The following is an 18,100-nucleotide window of genomic DNA, read 5'->3' on the forward strand; positions in this document are numbered from 1 at the left end:
TTCAGCAGGCCAAGATAATTTCAGTGCCCAGGTCTCCATCTTACCTACTGTAGAAAGGACAGACAGGAAATATCTGGTCCAGATTCAGTTACTTCTGTCACCGTCCAGCCCTTGGTTCCTGTGACTTGAACGAAGCTCAAAAGTTGTTTGGATAATGAGGAATAATTAAGACCATCCCTTACAAAAATAAGCCAAGATAGTGGCTTTAAGCCATATGGCTCTGCTCTCACTGTATAACATTTTTCTTGGGGGAAGGGTTCTGAAGAAGCAGCCAAGGCAGCAGCAGCGGGAGTTCAATCCACCCATCATTTGAGAGCCTGGGTCTCTTACCTTCATGACTGATGCAGACAAAGATTTAAGGCATCCTCCCATGGTGTGATGCAGGCCTTGTTTTGAGGTACCACAAGTGCAGTGTGAAGCCTGCAGTGGTACAGCTCGTCCACAGAGAAATAAAAGAGATGCTTTACTGCCCCTCTGAAGAGACATTTCCCTGTCCCAGGGCTAAAACTCGTACCTGTGGTGACTTTTGCCTCCCTAAAGAGGTTAATGCTAGTGCTCCTTGTTGAGAAAGCATCTGAGCCACAGCACTGTAAAAAACAGCATTCTCTGAGCTTTTCAGAAAAAACCCACAGTTTCTATTCTTTTTACCTCTTATGAGAGGGTAGAACCTAGTGAGAGCTTCTGGGGGGGCTTTTCTCCTATTCACTTTCTATTGCTTTGGTATCCATCTTTACTGCAAGTCTGTCTCACACTGTATTTCTAAGGCAGGGATTGTTTTTAGTCTGTAACCACTCCCTTGGGTGGTTTCTATTCCCGCTTTTGGAAGAAAAACTGTAGTCCCCGATGTAGTCCAGGTCCTGGGTAAACTACTACTAGGGTAAGAGGCTTCTGGTTTTAAAGAAGAAAAAGGGCATGGGTCATCATCATTGTTTTCCATGTGCTTGGGAATAATTATCTCAAATTTTCTGGTTTGCTCTGCTCACACGATGAGCTTTAGCTATCTAGAGTAAATGTGTTACTATCAGTACAGTAGTGCTGTTGATTCTGTGATAGTCCTGTAGTGGGGTCTTGTCTGTGGGAAGTCGAGGATTTAAATGTATTCATATGTAAAAGGCTAGGTGATTGGGAAAATCAAGAAATCTATTAATTACTTGTATTACCTGTGGTTGGGTTTCCTGCAATATACAGTGGAGCTTACAGCTTTCTGACAGTATTCTGCTGCTTATACCCATGCTACTTTACGCACTGTGTCAGCAAAGAGCAAGACCCTGCCATGTGAGCAGAGAACTCTTCTCCCTGAAATTGATGTAAGCTATACCCCACGATGCTTATAGCTTGCTGCTTATCTCATTTCCTAGGCGTGATGGCAGATGAGCTCAGTGGGTAGATGGTAATAGGTTGAGGTTAGAGGTTATAGAGCAGCAGAGATTGTCTGTACCTCTTCAACATCATCTTTCATTTTGTCTTTCACAAATGGGGATTCCCCACCACAAACCCTGGTTTAGGACACAAACACACCAAGTGGTGTGTTCAGCTGAATAATGAACAGGAGTCAGGACCACTAGCAGGCAGATTACTGTATTTGAACTCCTGAAGCTACTCTGTACTTGATTCTGGCTTCAGTGCCTATCAAACATCCAGTGATTCCCACCTCTGGGCTGTACACCTTGCCAGCCTTGGCTGAACAAAGGAAACTTCATATGCTAGACATTAGGAGTTACTTGGACCAAAGGCATGTGGATATTGCCAAAGCTGTGAAGAGTCAGTGCGGCCACGGTACATCATAACTCATTGTGTATTTACTCTGTGTACTTGATGGGAATTTTCCTATGGATATATATGAAAAAAATACATATCAGAGATATTCTTGTAGAACAACACCTTTTAATCATTAGTGACACTGAGCAGGACTCCTCCTTCCCACCTAGAAACACGCATGCACCTTGTGCACATATGCAAACATACGTGGAGCTGTTCTGCAATGTTTGCAAGCAGAGACTTTCTTCCCATTGAAATGATGAAGGCCATGGGTGAGCGGCTCCGCAGGACAGAGGCTCACATCCAGATGAGCCCACAGCACAGCTGGCTCATTGTTAATGGCTTCTGCTGCGTGCCAGTGGACAGGGCTTACATGTACTGCAGAGGGTTCTGTGTGCACCTATGCTCTGGGTGGCCATCCTGACTGAGTCCATCCAGCACGATTCATGGTGGACCCTGTTCTAACAGAAATCGCTTCCTTCCTTTCTTTTCCCACCCTCTCTTCCCCAGCTGATAACAAGACGAAAAAGAAGGTAGCTCATCGGGACAGGAAGCAGGACTTCTCTGCCTTCAAGCAGACAGACAGCGAGATGAAGGTTAAAATATCACCGCAGCTCCTCCTGGCAATGCACCGGTTCCTGGCAACAGGCAAGTGTGGGTTATCTCTTGTTGCAATTGTGCCAGAGCCTCGGAGGCAGTTTGTCAGCAAAGGCCGGTGAGGTGGGTGGGACAGTGCAGGCGGGAAGGGAGGCTGGATTGTGGGGTGACAAATAATGCCACTGTTGTGTTTTTCTTTTTAAATTCTCTCCTCTCCTGTGTTCAGTGTCGGCATGAACCCTCTGAGACATTTACCAGGGGTGGACCAGTAACTTTAAATTGGTCTGAAAGGTAAGGATGAATGCCAAGTGCCGCACTGCATGTCTAGAGTCCGTCAGATTAACGACTAGCAAGTACACCCCATTAGGAAGAGCTCAGGGAACAAACCAAAGAGGACTCGATACCACTGCCCAGCTGACTGTAATTGCACTCTGGCGCCTTCTCCAGAAAGAGATGCTGGACTTTTTTTGCAGGAAGGTCTAAACCTGTTCCATGAGACTTTTTGACTCCAGGTGAAAAACTCTCCCGACACATTTAATGCAGACTGCGCAGGTGATTGGACTGTGCTTTAAAAATGGATTTCTGGCTGGCATGTGTGACCTCCGTTGATGACTTCAGGTTTCAGAGGAGAGTTGTCTACATCCCAGAACACCTTGATGTTTCAGCCCTTGGGTGAGCAGTCTGGCAGAGAGGCCAGGGCCTTGAATGGTTTCTTACAGCTGATACTGCCTTTCGTCGTAAAGTTGGTCCCTTCACCTCAGAGATGAGACCTGTTAAGAGGAGAGCTTTGTGGAAAACATACCTTCCTATTGCTCATGCTGTCTCTCTTTGACATATAAAGACTTCTCACATGCAGGCCTTTCAGATGGGCATTTTTCACTGCGGTGCTCAACATATGTTCATGGGTTGAAAATGATAAAGTTGTTCCGTCTCAAGTTTGCCAGCTCCAGTTGGAAATTAATACTTTTCCTGCTCTAAGATGCAGTAACTGCCTGCCTAGATGCTCCTAGTCTGGCTTCATGGGGTTTTTTTTGCCTCTGTGACTTGAAGGAAACATATATGTGATTGGTTATCACATCTCAGCTGAGTGGCAGTAATTCCTTTAAAGGCTTGGACTCCTACGGCTCATGTGCACATGAGCATGTCCTTGGTGAAAGGAAGCAGCTCAACAGGAAGATGTGGAGTTACCAGCAAGGAACGCACTGTTCATGTAGTGGTACAAGACTTGATGGAGTTCCCTAAACCTGCTCAACAGACATAGTCTTACAGTGCTGCTTCTGTACTTGTTTTGTGAATGAAAGTGTTGCATAGCTTAAATCCAGGTCTGTCTGAAGCCACTGCTAAATAAAATGAAAGCTACAGTTTTGGTTTCTCTGTTCTAAATTGAGAATAGTATGTTTGGCAGAAGAAAGGTACTTTGTCATTAATGGGCCTGTTCTTAAATGAAGTGTTAGGAAAGCTTATCAATTTGCATGTGTAAATCTCGATGTCCCTGGCTTAACTTTCCTATACAAGGATGAGCTTTTCTGCTTCAAACAGCTCCTGTTGGGAACACTGAAGGACAAGTGGACAGGGAATGTGTTCTGTGTGTCAGGCATGAATCCCACATGGTTTGAACTGACCTCCACTGTCTCTCACTTTGAGCAACTCTTCCCATATGAACTGTTGCAGCCCTAGCTGTGCCTTTGATTTATGTAGAGTATCTCTGTAGAGCAACTTTCTAAGCCCCAAATGGTGATTTGGTTGTTTTGTTTTGTTTTTTCAAAGTGCAATAAATGTAATAACTAATACCTTTTGAGGAAGGAAAAAACAAATTCAGAGGTTCTCTCTGCCCCAACTGTAAAGCTTTTCCATTTATACAACTCTCCAGTAAGCCTATACAACTGTGATTCTGAACTCTCAGGAGGGCAAGTCTGCCTTTTTCTTTTCCCTTTCAGATGAAGACATGGTTTTTGGTTGTTTCAAAAAATACTTAAGTAATGAAAGTTGGGGTGTTTCTGTTCCCCCCCCCCCTTACAAATCTAACAGTCTCAAAAGACAGGAAGCCTGCAATTCCATAATGGATCTCTCTGCATCTGTGTGTCTTTTTTAGGCAAATGCTTATTAACAAGTATTGCTAACTTCTTACCATGCATATGAAGTTTAATGCCAAGTTGTATCTTGTGTTATAGAAGTAGAAGCATTTGGTCCATCCCAGATGTCAGAGAAGATTCTTCTCAGGCTGCTAAAACATCCCAATGTCATCCAGGAGCTGAAATATGATGAGAAGAACAAGAAAGCCCCAGAACACTACCTCTACCAGCGAAACAAGCCCGTTGACTACTTTATTCTCATTTTACAGGTCAGGCATATGGTTATGTAGTTATGTGCAAAATCCTTAAGCTCCTGACATACCCCTCTGTATACCTCTTCCACTTGTTGAAGTTTGTCTTCTTTCGATCATGGGAATAGAGCTACGGCTCCTGGGAAGTGCTCCTGCCTCCTTTATGACCTTGCTAACCTTTAACTTCTCACTCAGCTGCTTTCATCTTCAGTTAAACCAGTTGTGAACGGTAGACAGCACTTCCCACTTAGTCATCTGTTGAAAATTACTTTAGGTAACTCTAGGGAAGGCAATGCAAGGGAATCCCTTCAGCCAGATGGCATTGCTTGGAAAATAAGGATGGAAATAAATGCCATATTATAGGAGTTTGGCCAGGATGCTTTCTCTAATGCTTTTTGGCATGAGGAGTTTGACAGCTTTGTCAGGAAATGACATGTTTCTGTACAATTTTGAAGACTGTACCTTTAGGTGCTTTGAGAAGCTTAGGGTTTGGTGGGGGCACTGCACCCTCTTGTGAACTGATGCCACTTCCTGCCACAGCCCCTGTGGTTCCTGGGCACTCTACCATCCCAGTTACTTGCCCTACTTCGAGACCACTGCATTTGGGTGGGTTTTAGATTGAAGTTGCATGTGGTGTGGAAGGACTGTTTTCTGCTTGTTCTGTACAGGATTGCATCCAGTGCTGTTATCTCTCGGGTTTTATTTCTTCACAGGAACACTTGGTCAGCTAGGTAAAGCTTTACACAAAGACTTAGCTTCCATCTGGCACTCTCTGAACAGGAGCAAGAAACAGTCCTTTAAGAGCGATTTTGCTAGAAAGGTGCTTATGTTTCTATCCTGCATAACTGAAATCAGTTTTGGTTATAAAAACACAAGCATCATAGCTTGTAACACAGGCCTTGAAATCTGCCTTAATGTGGCCTTAGAAAAAAAGGGGGGGGGGGGTGTGGTTAAACATTATCAGTGATAAGTAATTAAGAAAGCACTAGAATATGGAATTTTGGATTCAATGTAGTTCTCTTTTAAAAAGGTTCATTTTTTGTCAAGGGTTTGGGGAGCCTCTGGTAGCTCTTTAACTGCTCTTTCTTATGAGCTGAATTGTTGCCATCTGAAATATTCCAGAGGCAAGATAATGCTCCTGAATGAGGTAATGCTTCAAAGATGCAAAAGGAGGACATGGGCAATACAGAAGAACAATCAGTTCTTTCTGAGCTTTTCCTGGAATCAATAAATATTTAGCCAACACAATGTGCAAGCTCTATAATGCATTTGGAAAACTGAGTCTTGCATGCTATAAAAACGGTAACAAGGTTGGTTCTGCAGGGATCGAGAGGGAATAAATCCTCTGGTTTTGTTACTTTAGTGGACTTAGCTCTCTTTTGTCAAGAGACCAAGAATACCTTCAAAGTAAATGCATGCCAGAACACAATTAAAGGTATATTCTGTGCATTATATGTATCAGTTTAATCTCTGTAAAGTTACTATTTTAGCTGGAATGTCACCTGTTTGTAACAGCTTTTATCTAACAGGAAGTTCTTCTGTAGCAGTTAAGAGATTTGGGTTTGGCATTGTGTTTTTTAAGAATTCCTATTGGAACATTAAATAGTGGAAAACCATAAACTGCATGTGCATGCATTTAAACAGGGCAGAACGCATCTCATAGCATGCATGGGGACCTCTTAGTGGCTTTGCAGCCACTGTGCCTATACCGAGCATGTGTGGTCTTCATATGGACCCCGCTGGGAAGCTTGGAGGTGCTGAGTGTGCTGGTAGAGCACCCTGGTCTTGGAACTGAGGCTGAACTTGCTGTGATAGTTTTTCTTTGGCTACTAACTCCAGATTGACTGTATGTGAAGTTCAAAGCCTGGCTGTGTATGTATTTTAGAGACTTAGTCTTGGCTGGTGAATAACTACCAGGTTAGTAGTTACTTACCTACAGTTTACCAGAGCTCTCAACCTACTTATTTTAAGTAGGTTGAGAGCTCTGTTTATAACCAGTCTTTGCCTGGGTGATGAAATCTCACCTTTTGGAAGGCTTATAATGAACAAATAAGCTACTTATTTGTGTTGTGAAGTGAAATTGGTTTTAAAAGGGATTATATGAAGTTCTTGCTTGTGATAGCAGGGAAGTGGATTTCTGAGTACTCTTTTCCTGATAGGTAGATTTTGTGTTTTTTCTCATGTGGGACAGTTAAACAAACTGACTTGGTATCAGGGCTGATGCAGGTTGAGTTCATTTTCACATTTTCCTGTACTGTAAAGCTAAAAATATAATTATTTATATTAAATGGTGTTAAATGAAATAAACAGAAATAAAATCTACCTTTGGGACTCATTTTGACACGATTGTGTCCAGTTGATGTTCAGTCTACTTAGTCCACATGGGACAGGCAGTCTCTGCCCTTTCCAGCCTAGCAGAGGGAAAGCACTGCAGGTAATTATGTTGTTTGACTAAAACCCCAGCTTTTGTGTAGTTCAGCCTGAAAACTGCATGAGATTTTTTCTGTCTGCAGTGGTGTGTTGTAACTCTCAGTGCAATACCAGTAAGGATGGCCAATTATTTTTAGCTACTTGTATACCAAAGTAACTGGGATTTTTACAGCTGTGTTTGATATGGTGGGTTCTGTTCTGGAGTCCTTTGCAGGACTTGATATTCAACATTTGGTTCAGCCCACATAAGAACTGGGTGCACTTGCATGGTAGTGTAGTTTTGTACAGCTTAGGAAGCACTGAAGGTCCTTCTAGGTGAGACCCTGCAGAAGAGCAGGATCTAAAGTTAAGGGTGCCGGAATACGTAAAACTGATAGAAACCAAGAAAACCAAAGTAGCCCCAAGGCTGCTCTTTCAGGAATAAGGGCTTTGTTTTTGTGGGAATCTCCTCCTTGTGTGTTGTCTCCCATCTCCCTTTCCTATGCTTGCGTTAGTGGGACTTTTTCTGTGAACATGTGAACGTCTTGGTTTCTCCAGACCTCAGATGTCTGGGCTACTTACAAGCTTGTTGTGATACTAAGGGAATGCTTTTCCACTCTTCATTGAGGGAAAGCAGCCTGGCAGCACTTGGAACAAGGCAATAGCACCATCCTGAAGTGATCCCACTCCTCTGCAGGGACTTCTGCTGGCCACAGGACACCAAAGACCAGGACAGCTCAGGGCACAAGGGTCTGTCCCTGTTCAGGCACCCTTATATACTGCAGGGACCATGGTACTGTTTAGGAATGTCAGGCAAAACTAGCTTTCAGGGCTCAAGTTCAGTCTTGTGCCTTGAGACCTACAGTCCTTTTAATTGCAGCTCTCTCTCCTTTTCCTTAACAGGGGAAAGTGGAAGTGGAGGCTGGGAAAGAGGGGATGAAGTTTGAAGCTGGTGCTTTTTCCTACTATGGGGTGATGGCCCTCACAGCATCACCAGGTATGTCCTCTTACCTTCTGCTTCTGGAATGCTTTCCTTGCACAAGCCTGCTAGTCTTGTGAGTGCAGCAGGAGGAGGCTGCTCAGGATACCCACCCGTGTCCCTGGGCTGATGTTATCTGTACCTCCTTGCCTGCCTTGCACAGCATCCCTGGGAAGGGCCCTGGCCGGTGGCGACGCTGGCACTGACTCCGAAACAGAGTGGTTTGCCAGGCCCCGGAGGATGCCAGTGTTGGCCTTAGCGAGTGATATGGTACTGGAGGACACCTTTGTAGTTTTGCTCACTGTAGAATATCAGGGAAGTAGCGGGAACAAATAACCAGTGGCAGAGGGACATCTAGTGGTGCAAGTACAAGCGCCCGGTTAGGCTGAGCATGGTTTGCTTTACCAGTCTTATTTTTAAAGCCATCTTGAGGAAAAGGGGGGCAACAGTGCAAGAAAAGCGATTGTTCCTGGGGGGATACGCTCTCGTCTGAGGATGAAGTGTGAGCTTGTTCCCACAGAGATGTGAGACAGTTCCCAGCAAACAAGTGGTAACTGCACAAGCCACCACTTCACAGGCGCAGGTTGGGGGATTGTCTCATAATCCACCAAAAGTAGGCTACAGTGCTGTATTTCAGCATTTGGTGGTGTATTTTGGTGCCAGCAGTGTCACTTCTAAGATCTCAACCTTAACTGGGAATCCCTGCAGCCCTGTTGGGGAGAGCTGGGGCACTGGTCCTGGCATTGGCCATCTGCTGACACAAAGCTGCTTGCCTAGCTTCAGGAAGAGATGTTTTCCATGCTGAAATCTGGTCCTTCTGTCACAGTAGGGTATATGTTCCACTTGAGAGGCTGCTTGTGTTAGCTGTATGCTCATGAGCACTCCCTTTGCATATGTGTACATATGTGTATGTACATTAGCAAATGGCACTGGAATTAAAATGATTTTGTAAATTATGAGTCTAGCCTTATTAAACATCAATTCTCTTGAATGTGTGAGTTCACTTTTACGGGCAAGACTAATGCTTCCTTCATTATATCACTTTAATTTGATCAGTCGAGCTCATACCTTTTGAGGCTTGCAAATTAGAAAGCATGCAGAGCACTGAGCAGTGGTCACAAGGATTCATGACACCTGGGTACAACTGCACTGTACCCCCAGCTTTGGGGCTCGGCTTTTGCAAAAGTACATGGGCCAAGCACAGAGCTGGGTTAGACGTGGTCCCTTCTCGACCAGACCTATGTTTGGAAATCACTTGTGGCATCTGTTTTGCCAGCATTGTTCAGTTTGAGTGTTTTCATGTGTGGGTTGTTGGGGTTTTTTGTGTGTTGCTCACCATCCCCACAGCCATGCCAGTTGCCCCAAGTCCTGTGAGGTCAAATGATCTCCTCTGTGTATCCTGAAATTTGTCTTGGGTTTTGTCATGTCAAACTTGAGAATATGCTGTATTTTGAAGTATTCCTTGCCAACATTGGATTTGTTTGCCTTCAACTGCTTGACTTCTACTGGTACTAGATCTCTTATTTTACTGGCTTTTCCTCCAGGTGTTAGAGAATTTGTTTTACAATGTCTGGTAGCATCCTGAAACTCCTGTTGCTCAGTGTAGACAGGAAAGCTCAGTGGAACTATAAGTAATTTCTGAACAAAAGAAACTGCTCTTCTGTGTGTCCTGATTAGAGCTGATGTACGTGCTTTCCCCACCTGAAATGTGAAGTCAGTAAAAGGAAAGTAGAGCCTTAAAGAGCCCCCAAAACAAGCACTTTCACCCCATAAACAAAACAACACACATAAACAAAAAAAAACCCCAAACACCTAAAACCCATCAAAAGAAGCTTTTTCCTGTAGCTGGGGAGGGATTTGCAGTAATGATGAGCAGTACAGTTCCCATCCTGAAAAAGAAGAGCTTAGAGAATCACAACCTCACTTGACATTTTACTGAAAACTTGAAGAACTGCGAAGTGTCTTTTGGTTTTGTTTCTGGTTTTGTCTGACTCCTGTAAGGAGCACCATCCATGAAAGCTTCCTGGCTTGTTTTAACTCTTTGCCTTTCAGGCTGGAGTGGGCACCACTGCTTCGTTTGAATTGTTTCAAAACTGAGTGTACCTTGATGGACTCTTCTGTGCTTGGATAATCGTTCAAATTAGCAACTGAAAATTGCTCACTTCACTGTAATTCCTTAGGCTTGTTTTTTGATTTATTCCTAAAATTGTTTAATTGTTTTTTTTTTTTTGTTGGTTTTGCTTTTGTTTTAACCCTTTACTTTTTCACAGTTGATTTGCCCTTTTGGTTTTAGTTCCTCAGTGTGTGAACTGGCTCCTTCCCCTGTCAAGTGTGGATAGCTGCCGCCTTTCTGGTCGTGATCTCATCCTTTTTCTCTCCCTCTTCTAGTTCCCTTGTCCCTGTCTCGTACCTTTGTTGTCAGCAGAACAGAGTTGTTAGCAGCAGGTTCTCCAGGTAAATCCGCATGCTTCTATTTTCACCATTCTTGTGACTGCCCTGATGCCATAAAAATTCAGCTGCAGTCTGTATTTTTCAACCCCTTTGCCTGTTAGGGAGAAGTCCAGCACAGAGTTATGCCTCACAGGTAGGTATCCTGGACTTCCATTTGTGGTAACTGGTAGCAATGTAACAGAGCCATCAAAATGGGAAGAACTAAAAACACGTTGAAGAAAATGTGTTTGATAATGTGTGGTTTTTCTTGTTTCTCATATGTGCACTGGTGGAAAATCAGAAGGGAAGATATTTTTTAAAGAAGGTTTTCTCCCCCAGGCTGAGGCTTAAAGATTTCTGAAGTAAATGTGTTTGGCAGAGGAGAATGTCTGCTGCTAAACTGCCATAAAAGGAAAACTCCTTTAATGAAAAACTCCGTATATCCTCATACGGATAAATTCTATGGTTTGTGTAGTCTGGCCATTTCAATTCCTCAAAAGCTTTGAGAGTTCTCTCAGTGAGGTTAATGCCATGGCCTGGCACAGTGATGGACGGATTTGCAATGGAATGTGCAAGAAGGTTGTGGGACCTCCTATGGGGTTTTCTGGTTCCCATTTTACTGAAGACCTTTCCTTGCTGAATAACCAAGTTGACTGGCACAGAAATCCCTTTGGAGAGCAGAGACCGAGGAGGGAACAAAATTGGGCCAAAAAGAGCTCTGAGCTGTGACTGAGCGTTTGGAAATTGGGAAGGGTCACTGCATGCACAGAATTGTTGAGAGAAATGGAAACCTATCAAGAAAGTCTATTGGAAAAGCACAATCCTAAAATAGTTTGGGCCACAGTGAACATATTTCTTCCTTTTGAAGTGTTCTTTTTCAGATGAAATGTTTTTCTCTAGGCCTAAAAGCAAACAAGATAATGATACGCATATTTAAGTGAAACATCTCCTAAACATTAATGCATATCATGCGTTTCATAAACTTTCACCATCTGCTTCCTGTACGTTCCTCCTCTTCTTTTTTCCCTTTTGAAAATGTATTTCACTGTCACTCCTTAAATTAGTCTCATGCACATTCCAAACAAACTACAGGTTGTTGCCCTGCAGGGTTTTTTTTTTCCTGCCCTGTTAAAGTTTCCTGCTGCTAAACTTCAAAGAAGGGGGAGAAGTTTAATCTTTCTTTAATTAAAGTACCTGATGGTCTTCTTTTAAGCTCAGAGGCTTTGATTATCTTTTTTAGCTTGGTTCTTTTGTTTTGCCAGATCATCCTTTTTTCTTTCTCTTTTCCTTGCTACAATAAGTATACACTTTGCACGCAAGTTGTTTTCAATATAAATGTCAAGCATATTTTCACAGCTCTTTTTCCAACTAAAAAAAAAGCTCGATGAAAAATCAATAATGAAATATAATGGGAAGAGTCTCCTTTGAAAGGAACTGATGCGGTAAGCCTGCTCACTATGGCAATGTGGTATCAGTTTTGAAGAAACTCAGACTGTCTGCTGGGTTCTTCTAAAAAGGATCCTGTTGTTTAACTCCAAATTCATAACACAGGTGTACTGATAGTTCGTTGTGTCTTTTGTGGTCTTTGTCCCCTGTATAGGAAGGTGAGGTATGGGAAAATCTGGGTAGAAAAGACCTCTTTAGATCAGGGCTGACCTGCTAGGAGGCTGGCAGGGTGCTGTTCTGGAAACATGGACCTTCCTGGTATTCCTCTGTCATCTGCCCTTCCTGTATCTTCCGTTCATCATTAACTTCCCTTCTCCCTTCCTGACTTTGCATGGTCCAGAAGTGATGTCCTTTCCCTCACATTTTTAGTAATCATACTTTTTTGTTCTGTCCTTTTGTTTCACCTGTCCCATTTTTTTGTTTTTGTTTTAATATATGCTTTGTCACGTTGCATTCTGTCCTCCTTTGTTTTTTCTTAGTAATGTACTGTAAGAACCAGGTGAAAGGAAAGAGCAGATATAGTCACACTAGTATAAAGCTATTCCAGATGGAAACCTTTATGCTGATCAGCAATGACGCTGTTCTTGTCACACGCAGATGAAATTTGTGTATGCAAGTAGGAAAGACAGGACAAATGCACTCAGCCTTCACAGTTCCTTGCTGTCCAGTGGGAATTGCAGCGTCAAGCTCTGCGTGAAGATAGAGCTTTGGCTCCTGGCAGCAGTTATTGCAGCCTGCTGTGGCTTTCAAGATGGCAAGTCAGTGTGGAGAAAAACCTTGCAGGGGAGTGCTTCCCCCTAAGCCTGTACTTGGTGTTGCCATAGGGACCTGCACTAATTCCATAGTGAAGAAAAGGCAGAAAAATCACCAAATTGTCAGAACCTGTATTTTTCTGTTCCCTTTTCTAAAATTAAAGACGTCAGAGGACTTGCAAGTGAGAAATAAAAAACAGGGCAATTTTGCCATGTGACTAGAAACATCTAAAGTGTTTGGTTTAGGAAAGGCTGGATGCAGGGATGTAGAACAGGCTCTACCATTTGTGCAAGGAAAGATTTTATTTATAGTGATTAAGTGGCAGAGGTAGGGTTGAATTTTAGGGAGGTTTTTTGTTGTTTTGTTGGGTTTTTTTAAGAAATAAGTTTATATATCTTGAAGTCATCAAAAAAAATAAAGAATTTGTAAAGCTTGCAGGATACCCTTGCCAATTTGTTTGAAGAGGCTTTGTATGTTAAGATTATACGAAAATGATCTTTCAGCTGAGAATGGGGGTCATGTGAAGGTTGAGTAGCATCGTTTACATCAAGTTTGGGCTGGTTGAATGAAATTTGACTGCACTATGATCCAAAAAATCACCAGTCCCAAAGACAGGTCTTAGATCAGCATATACTGTGTGTGCACCCAGGGAGAAGCCCATTGGCAGGAGGACTTGGGATCTCTCTTAGGATGTATTTCTGCCCTCCTTTCTTCTGGGTCATTGTGTGAGCAGAAGTTAGAGATGCAGAATGTCTGTGGCTTCCTGAAAGCACGTTTACTTGAGCTGAACTGTGCCCAGTCACACTCACAGGGGACGGCTGCGAGGGTTTCAAGTGAAACCTTACAGTGGTTAAAGGCCAGTAATAGCAAATGTTGTCTCCAGTTTACTCCTTTCCTGGACACAGATTTTTCTCTGTAGCCAGGACTGGTTTCCCTGTTTTGCTGGCCAGCATGTACCACATGGAGCTTGTTCTCCTTCACAGAGTTTTTGCCCCTTTAAGCACTGGGAGGTACTTGAGGAAACATTGAATTAGTCATGTGGACTGCTCTCTGGTCCAGTGGGGACTCTATCACTTATGATTTGAATATGTCTGCTCTAATTCAGGGAACAAGGCATATGTTGGTACCAAATGGAATAAAAGGGAGGAAGAGTTAGCTGGAACTGACTGTGGATGAAAGGTTTGGTATGGAGCTATGATTATAAATTAGTAAGAAAAAAAATAAAGGAATGTGTTAAGCATGGTCTTACTATCAAGGACTTCTGTAAGGGAGCCTTGGGAAGTTACCTTTCTCTGGTGGTTACAACTCATCAGCTGAAGCACTGTCATAGCTGAAGCACTGTCACCAGCTGTGCACAGGGCACGTTGCAGCATAAACCCAACTAGGTTTGTTTAAGCCATATTCACTGGTGTCAGCTATCAGTTCTAGCCTCAAATTGTACCTTTTCAGAGTAACTGGGTTGTTTAACTGCATGTCTAATTACCAGTGGATTAAGTACTTGCAGTTCTTTTGTGCTACATCATGATGTATTATGTCCCTTTGAAACTGGTGGCTTTAAATATTTCTTACTTGACTTAAGAAATCTCTCACTCTTGACTGTTTCTCAGCTGAAAATAAATCTCCACCTCGGCCCTGCGGCTTGAATCACTCAGACTCTTTAAACCGAAGTGATCGCATCGATGCAGTGACACCAACGTTAGGGAGCAGCAACAACCAGCTGAACGCATCTTTCCTCCAAGTGTATGTTCCGGACTACTCAGTGAAAGCAATCTCAGACATACAGTTTGTCAAGGTAGGAAAAAAGCTAGAAAGGCCCTGCTGGAAAGCCAGGCTTGGCTGGTAGGATGGAGAGCCTGGGGAAGGGAGGTCTCTTTTGATCGCCTTGTGAGTAAACAGGATTATGAAAGTAGCTGTCTGAAAATCACTTTAAATCACTTTCTCCCAGTGTCTGCTGTCCATTGATTTGTCCTCACCCTTCTTCTCCTTTAGGCTCATAAGTAGATTGGTCACATAAATTTCTGGATTTCAGGTCCCTTGAGGAAAGATAATAGAAAATAATCTCTCTTTGCTTTTAGTCATGAATGACATACCTTTGTGGAGCCTTTGGAGCCATCAGAAATGGAGATCCTTCATTACCAGTGTCCTTTTCTAAGGGATGAGACATTTTCTGTTGGCTGCAGCTTTTTTTCACTTCTGATTTTGGTTTCAGTTTGGGGTTCTTGATCTTACTTTCCAACTTGTCATCCTTCTGCTTGGGGAAGTATTGGATATTTCTCTTTATCTTAACTTCACATGTTAGGCTCATGTCTCATCCTACCAGTGAGTTGCTGCATGAATACATCTCTGTCTCCCAGCATGGTGCATCCTACGCTGAAATGTGTGTGAGTCCTGTGGGATAGGAAGTCTAGCTGAGCTGAGGAACAGCTAATGCTGGCAGCAATTCCAGGCCAGCTGAGAGTCCAGGGAAGCTGATGTCCCATGGCCAGAAGTTGACCTTGGTGCTTGTCTTAAATGGATGTTCACAGTTTCTTTATATGCAGCTCAAATGATTTGTGAACTCAACTTCTGTCAAAGTCAATATTAGGAATGTAGAATAGAGTAGAAATACTAGAATGTTAAATCAATTATTCTTGTAGCCAAATTTCAACAGTAGAGTACTGTCTCGTACTGAGAACTCAACAGATTCAGTTGTACTGGTTGATGGTTCAAGCCTTCAGGGCTTAGATCAGTAAGTATTTATCACTGGGTGAGTGTTTCTCACTGCAGCTCTGAATGGCTAATCTGCTGTACAGAGCAGCTACTGATCTTATGCTGGTTTATGGGGAGTCCTTACAACTCTCACTACTTTCATACTGAGGCTAATGAATGCTTAACTGTCTCATGCCTCTGCACTCACCTGCACTCTTCTTTTTGCATCGCTCTACTTTACACACAGGACAGAGTACCCAACATTAGTGTTTTCACTGTGCCACATGGGCATTTATTCAGTTAATACCTTGTAAACCAGGGTTGAGACCTGCTCGTGCATGTTTTGGATTTTGCTTTTGGAGTTGTGACCTGGTCCATCTGACTCTCTCCATTTCCAGTCTCTCTTTTGCATTGCTACTGAAACATAACAGTTTTCTAAAAGCCTTGTTTCACCTTTTCCACCTTCCTTCCTGCTGAGATGATCCACTGCTATTGTAGCACACAGGGCTGGCAGTGCACGTGCATCCTCCTGCCTGCCCTGGCTGAGAAGGTTGACCTGGAGGAGTTTATGGGGTGGGTTGCTTGTGGCTGCAGGAGGAATTCTGTCCTCTACCACCATATGCAGATATATGGGGCTGTAGGCTTCCTTGCCTCTGGGGCATTGTGGGCAGTAACACTCTGTGCTCTAGGCCAGCTGTAGTCGTGACTGTTCTGCTGAGTGCAACCAGCTCTTGCAGAGACTAATTTGGAGTCATATCCATGGAAATCCCAGTCTTTTCTAGAATTGAATGTCCTGTATCTGAATAAGGCTGTAGCTCCTGCTGCGTTTGCTGGCCTAGACAAGAGCAGTAATGCTTGTACTCTCTGGCTGGGACTCTTAGAGCCACACCAGGAGCTCACTGAAGCTGGGAGAAAGACTTCACTGAACCCTGGTTCTGGCCCTAAAAATATGCATGATTAGAAGGAAATGGAGAGCTGATTTCAAAATCTCTGCGTAGGAGTAAATCCCTGCCTTTGAACAGCATGGTGGTTGCACAGCTCGGTGCTTCTGCCTTGTCTGATAATGTCACCATGCTGTGGTGCTGAGTTGGGATGCTCTATGCTTGCAAAGCGCAGGGATGTTCTATAGAAACAGGTAAACAGGGGGTTTGAAGTGTGGTCATCTGGAAAGGGAGGGCACTTTATTTCCTCAGTGTGTCCCACAGGAGACACAAAAGTGTGACTGGTTTTATTCCTTCTGTTCTTGGAGCAGATCTCAAGACAGCAGTACCAAAACGCCCTGATGGCATCCCGGATGGACAAAACACCTCAGTCCTCGGACAGTGAAAACACTAAAATCGAACTGACTCTTACGGAGCTGCATGATGGTTTGCCAGATGAGACAGCAAACCTGCTGAACGAACAGAACTGTGTGACTCACAACAAGCCCAACCACAGTATGCACAGTGAAGGAGCCATCTAGGAGCTGACTCCCTACAACCCACCCATCCCATCTCCTCAGCAGGACCAGCCCTTGCTCCTTCCTGCCTCCTCCCCAAGTGTGAACACCGTTAGTATGTGCTTGCAACACTGTGCTGCATCCAGTGTTCTGAGACCAAAGACTTTTGTGTCCATTCTGGGAGCAGAAGAGGAAGAAACAGAAAGAAAGGAGCAAAGAGCAAGAGAGAATAAAGCCCCAACTGTACTTTGGGAATGGTGAGCCACCCTTGAGAACGATGAAAATACTTCTTGCAAAATAGAATTGTGTTTATTTTTTATCTGTATTTTTGATCCTTGTTGGGTTTTGCCTCCTCAAACACATATGGAGAAGTTTCAAAGCTCCTCCAGTTATTTTTTCAAGAGAGATCTTGTTTTTAAAAAGTATTTTAAAGAGTTTTAAATTGTTTCTGTCCCTCCTGAACCTCAAATGGGCTCTGTTGTGGCTTTGTGAATTGGCTCCAATGTTGTTAGGCCTCTTTTCACCCCTTTCTGGTCCTTTCTGTGGCCCTGTTGAAGTTAGCAACTGGTACTTGTATGTTATTTGTGTCTTAAGACTGAGTGAGCTTTGGGAAACCTCTGGTTTCAAACACCTGGAGAGCCAAGGGATGAGTTCTATTACATTCTTCCAGTTACGTTTCAAGGAAGGAGTGGCTACTCTGGTATTTAATGATGTCTCAAATTTTGGAAGGTTTCCTTGTAAAACAGTCAGAAGCGATGTTACACTTACAGTTTTGTAACCCCATTATGTTCTGTTGAAGGTGATGCTGAGGGGGAAGGAGTTAATTAGCAAAACTACAATCTCATGGAATGAAAGCCAGGCATAGTTTTCCATAATGAAGTAACTGGGTGGTTTTTTTAATTGATGTTCTTGACAGTTGCATGTTGAAGTAATGTGTGCACCCAAAATGAGAAGGTTTTAAGCACTCCTGTGCTGTAGCAGTCTGCACCTTGGGCAGATGTGCAGTCTTTGCTGAAGAACACAGACCATCAATCCCCACCCCACTTCAATCTCAAGTATTAACACAAAAGATGCTGCTACAGTTATGCCCAAAGTACATCCCCCAGGTGACAGTAAACCTCTACCAGTGCAAGGATGGGCTCTGCTGAGGAGCTGGGACCATCCTCTTCTCTCCAAGAACTGACAAAACTGTCCGGACGCGAGTGTATTGCACTTCAGGGATTTGGAGAGGTTCGTTTCCAGGCTGTTCCCAGCCACGATCCTTCCTTTGAGTGGATTT

The 18,100-nt window shown here is 43.5% G+C and overlaps 1 protein-coding gene across 4 annotated transcripts in view; it reads left to right on the forward strand.

The window, feature by feature from the left end:
* The window catches only part of CNNM2 (cyclin and CBS domain divalent metal cation transport mediator 2), a 120,524-nt gene extending 102,936 nt beyond the window's left edge, over positions 1 to 17,588 (forward strand). The window contains exons 3-8 of one of the 4 annotated variants that reach the window (XM_061372596.1): positions 2,269 to 2,406; positions 4,527 to 4,696; positions 7,991 to 8,084; positions 10,455 to 10,520; positions 14,303 to 14,487; positions 16,636 to 17,588. In XM_061372596.1, coding sequence (XP_061228580.1) covers positions 2,269 to 2,406; positions 4,527 to 4,696; positions 7,991 to 8,084; positions 10,455 to 10,520; positions 14,303 to 14,487; positions 16,636 to 16,845 — 863 coding nt within the window. In that variant the 3' untranslated portion in view covers positions 16,846 to 17,588. Of the gene's footprint in view, positions 1 to 2,268; positions 2,407 to 2,581; positions 2,647 to 4,526; positions 4,697 to 7,990; positions 8,085 to 10,454; positions 10,521 to 14,302; positions 14,488 to 16,635 lie in introns of those variants that run through there. The other 3 variants (XM_061372597.1, XM_061372598.1, XR_009728336.1) reach the window with 3 other exon arrangements.
* Positions 17,589 to 18,100: the final 512 nt, after the last annotated feature.

This window comes from Neopsephotus bourkii, unplaced genomic scaffold, assembly GCF_033783945.1.
Source record: "Neopsephotus bourkii isolate Nb327-2 ecotype Australia unplaced genomic scaffold, CSIRO-AGI_Nbou_v1 NB_1615, whole genome shotgun sequence".
NCBI lineage: Eukaryota > Metazoa > Chordata > Aves > Psittaciformes > Psittacidae > Neopsephotus > Neopsephotus bourkii.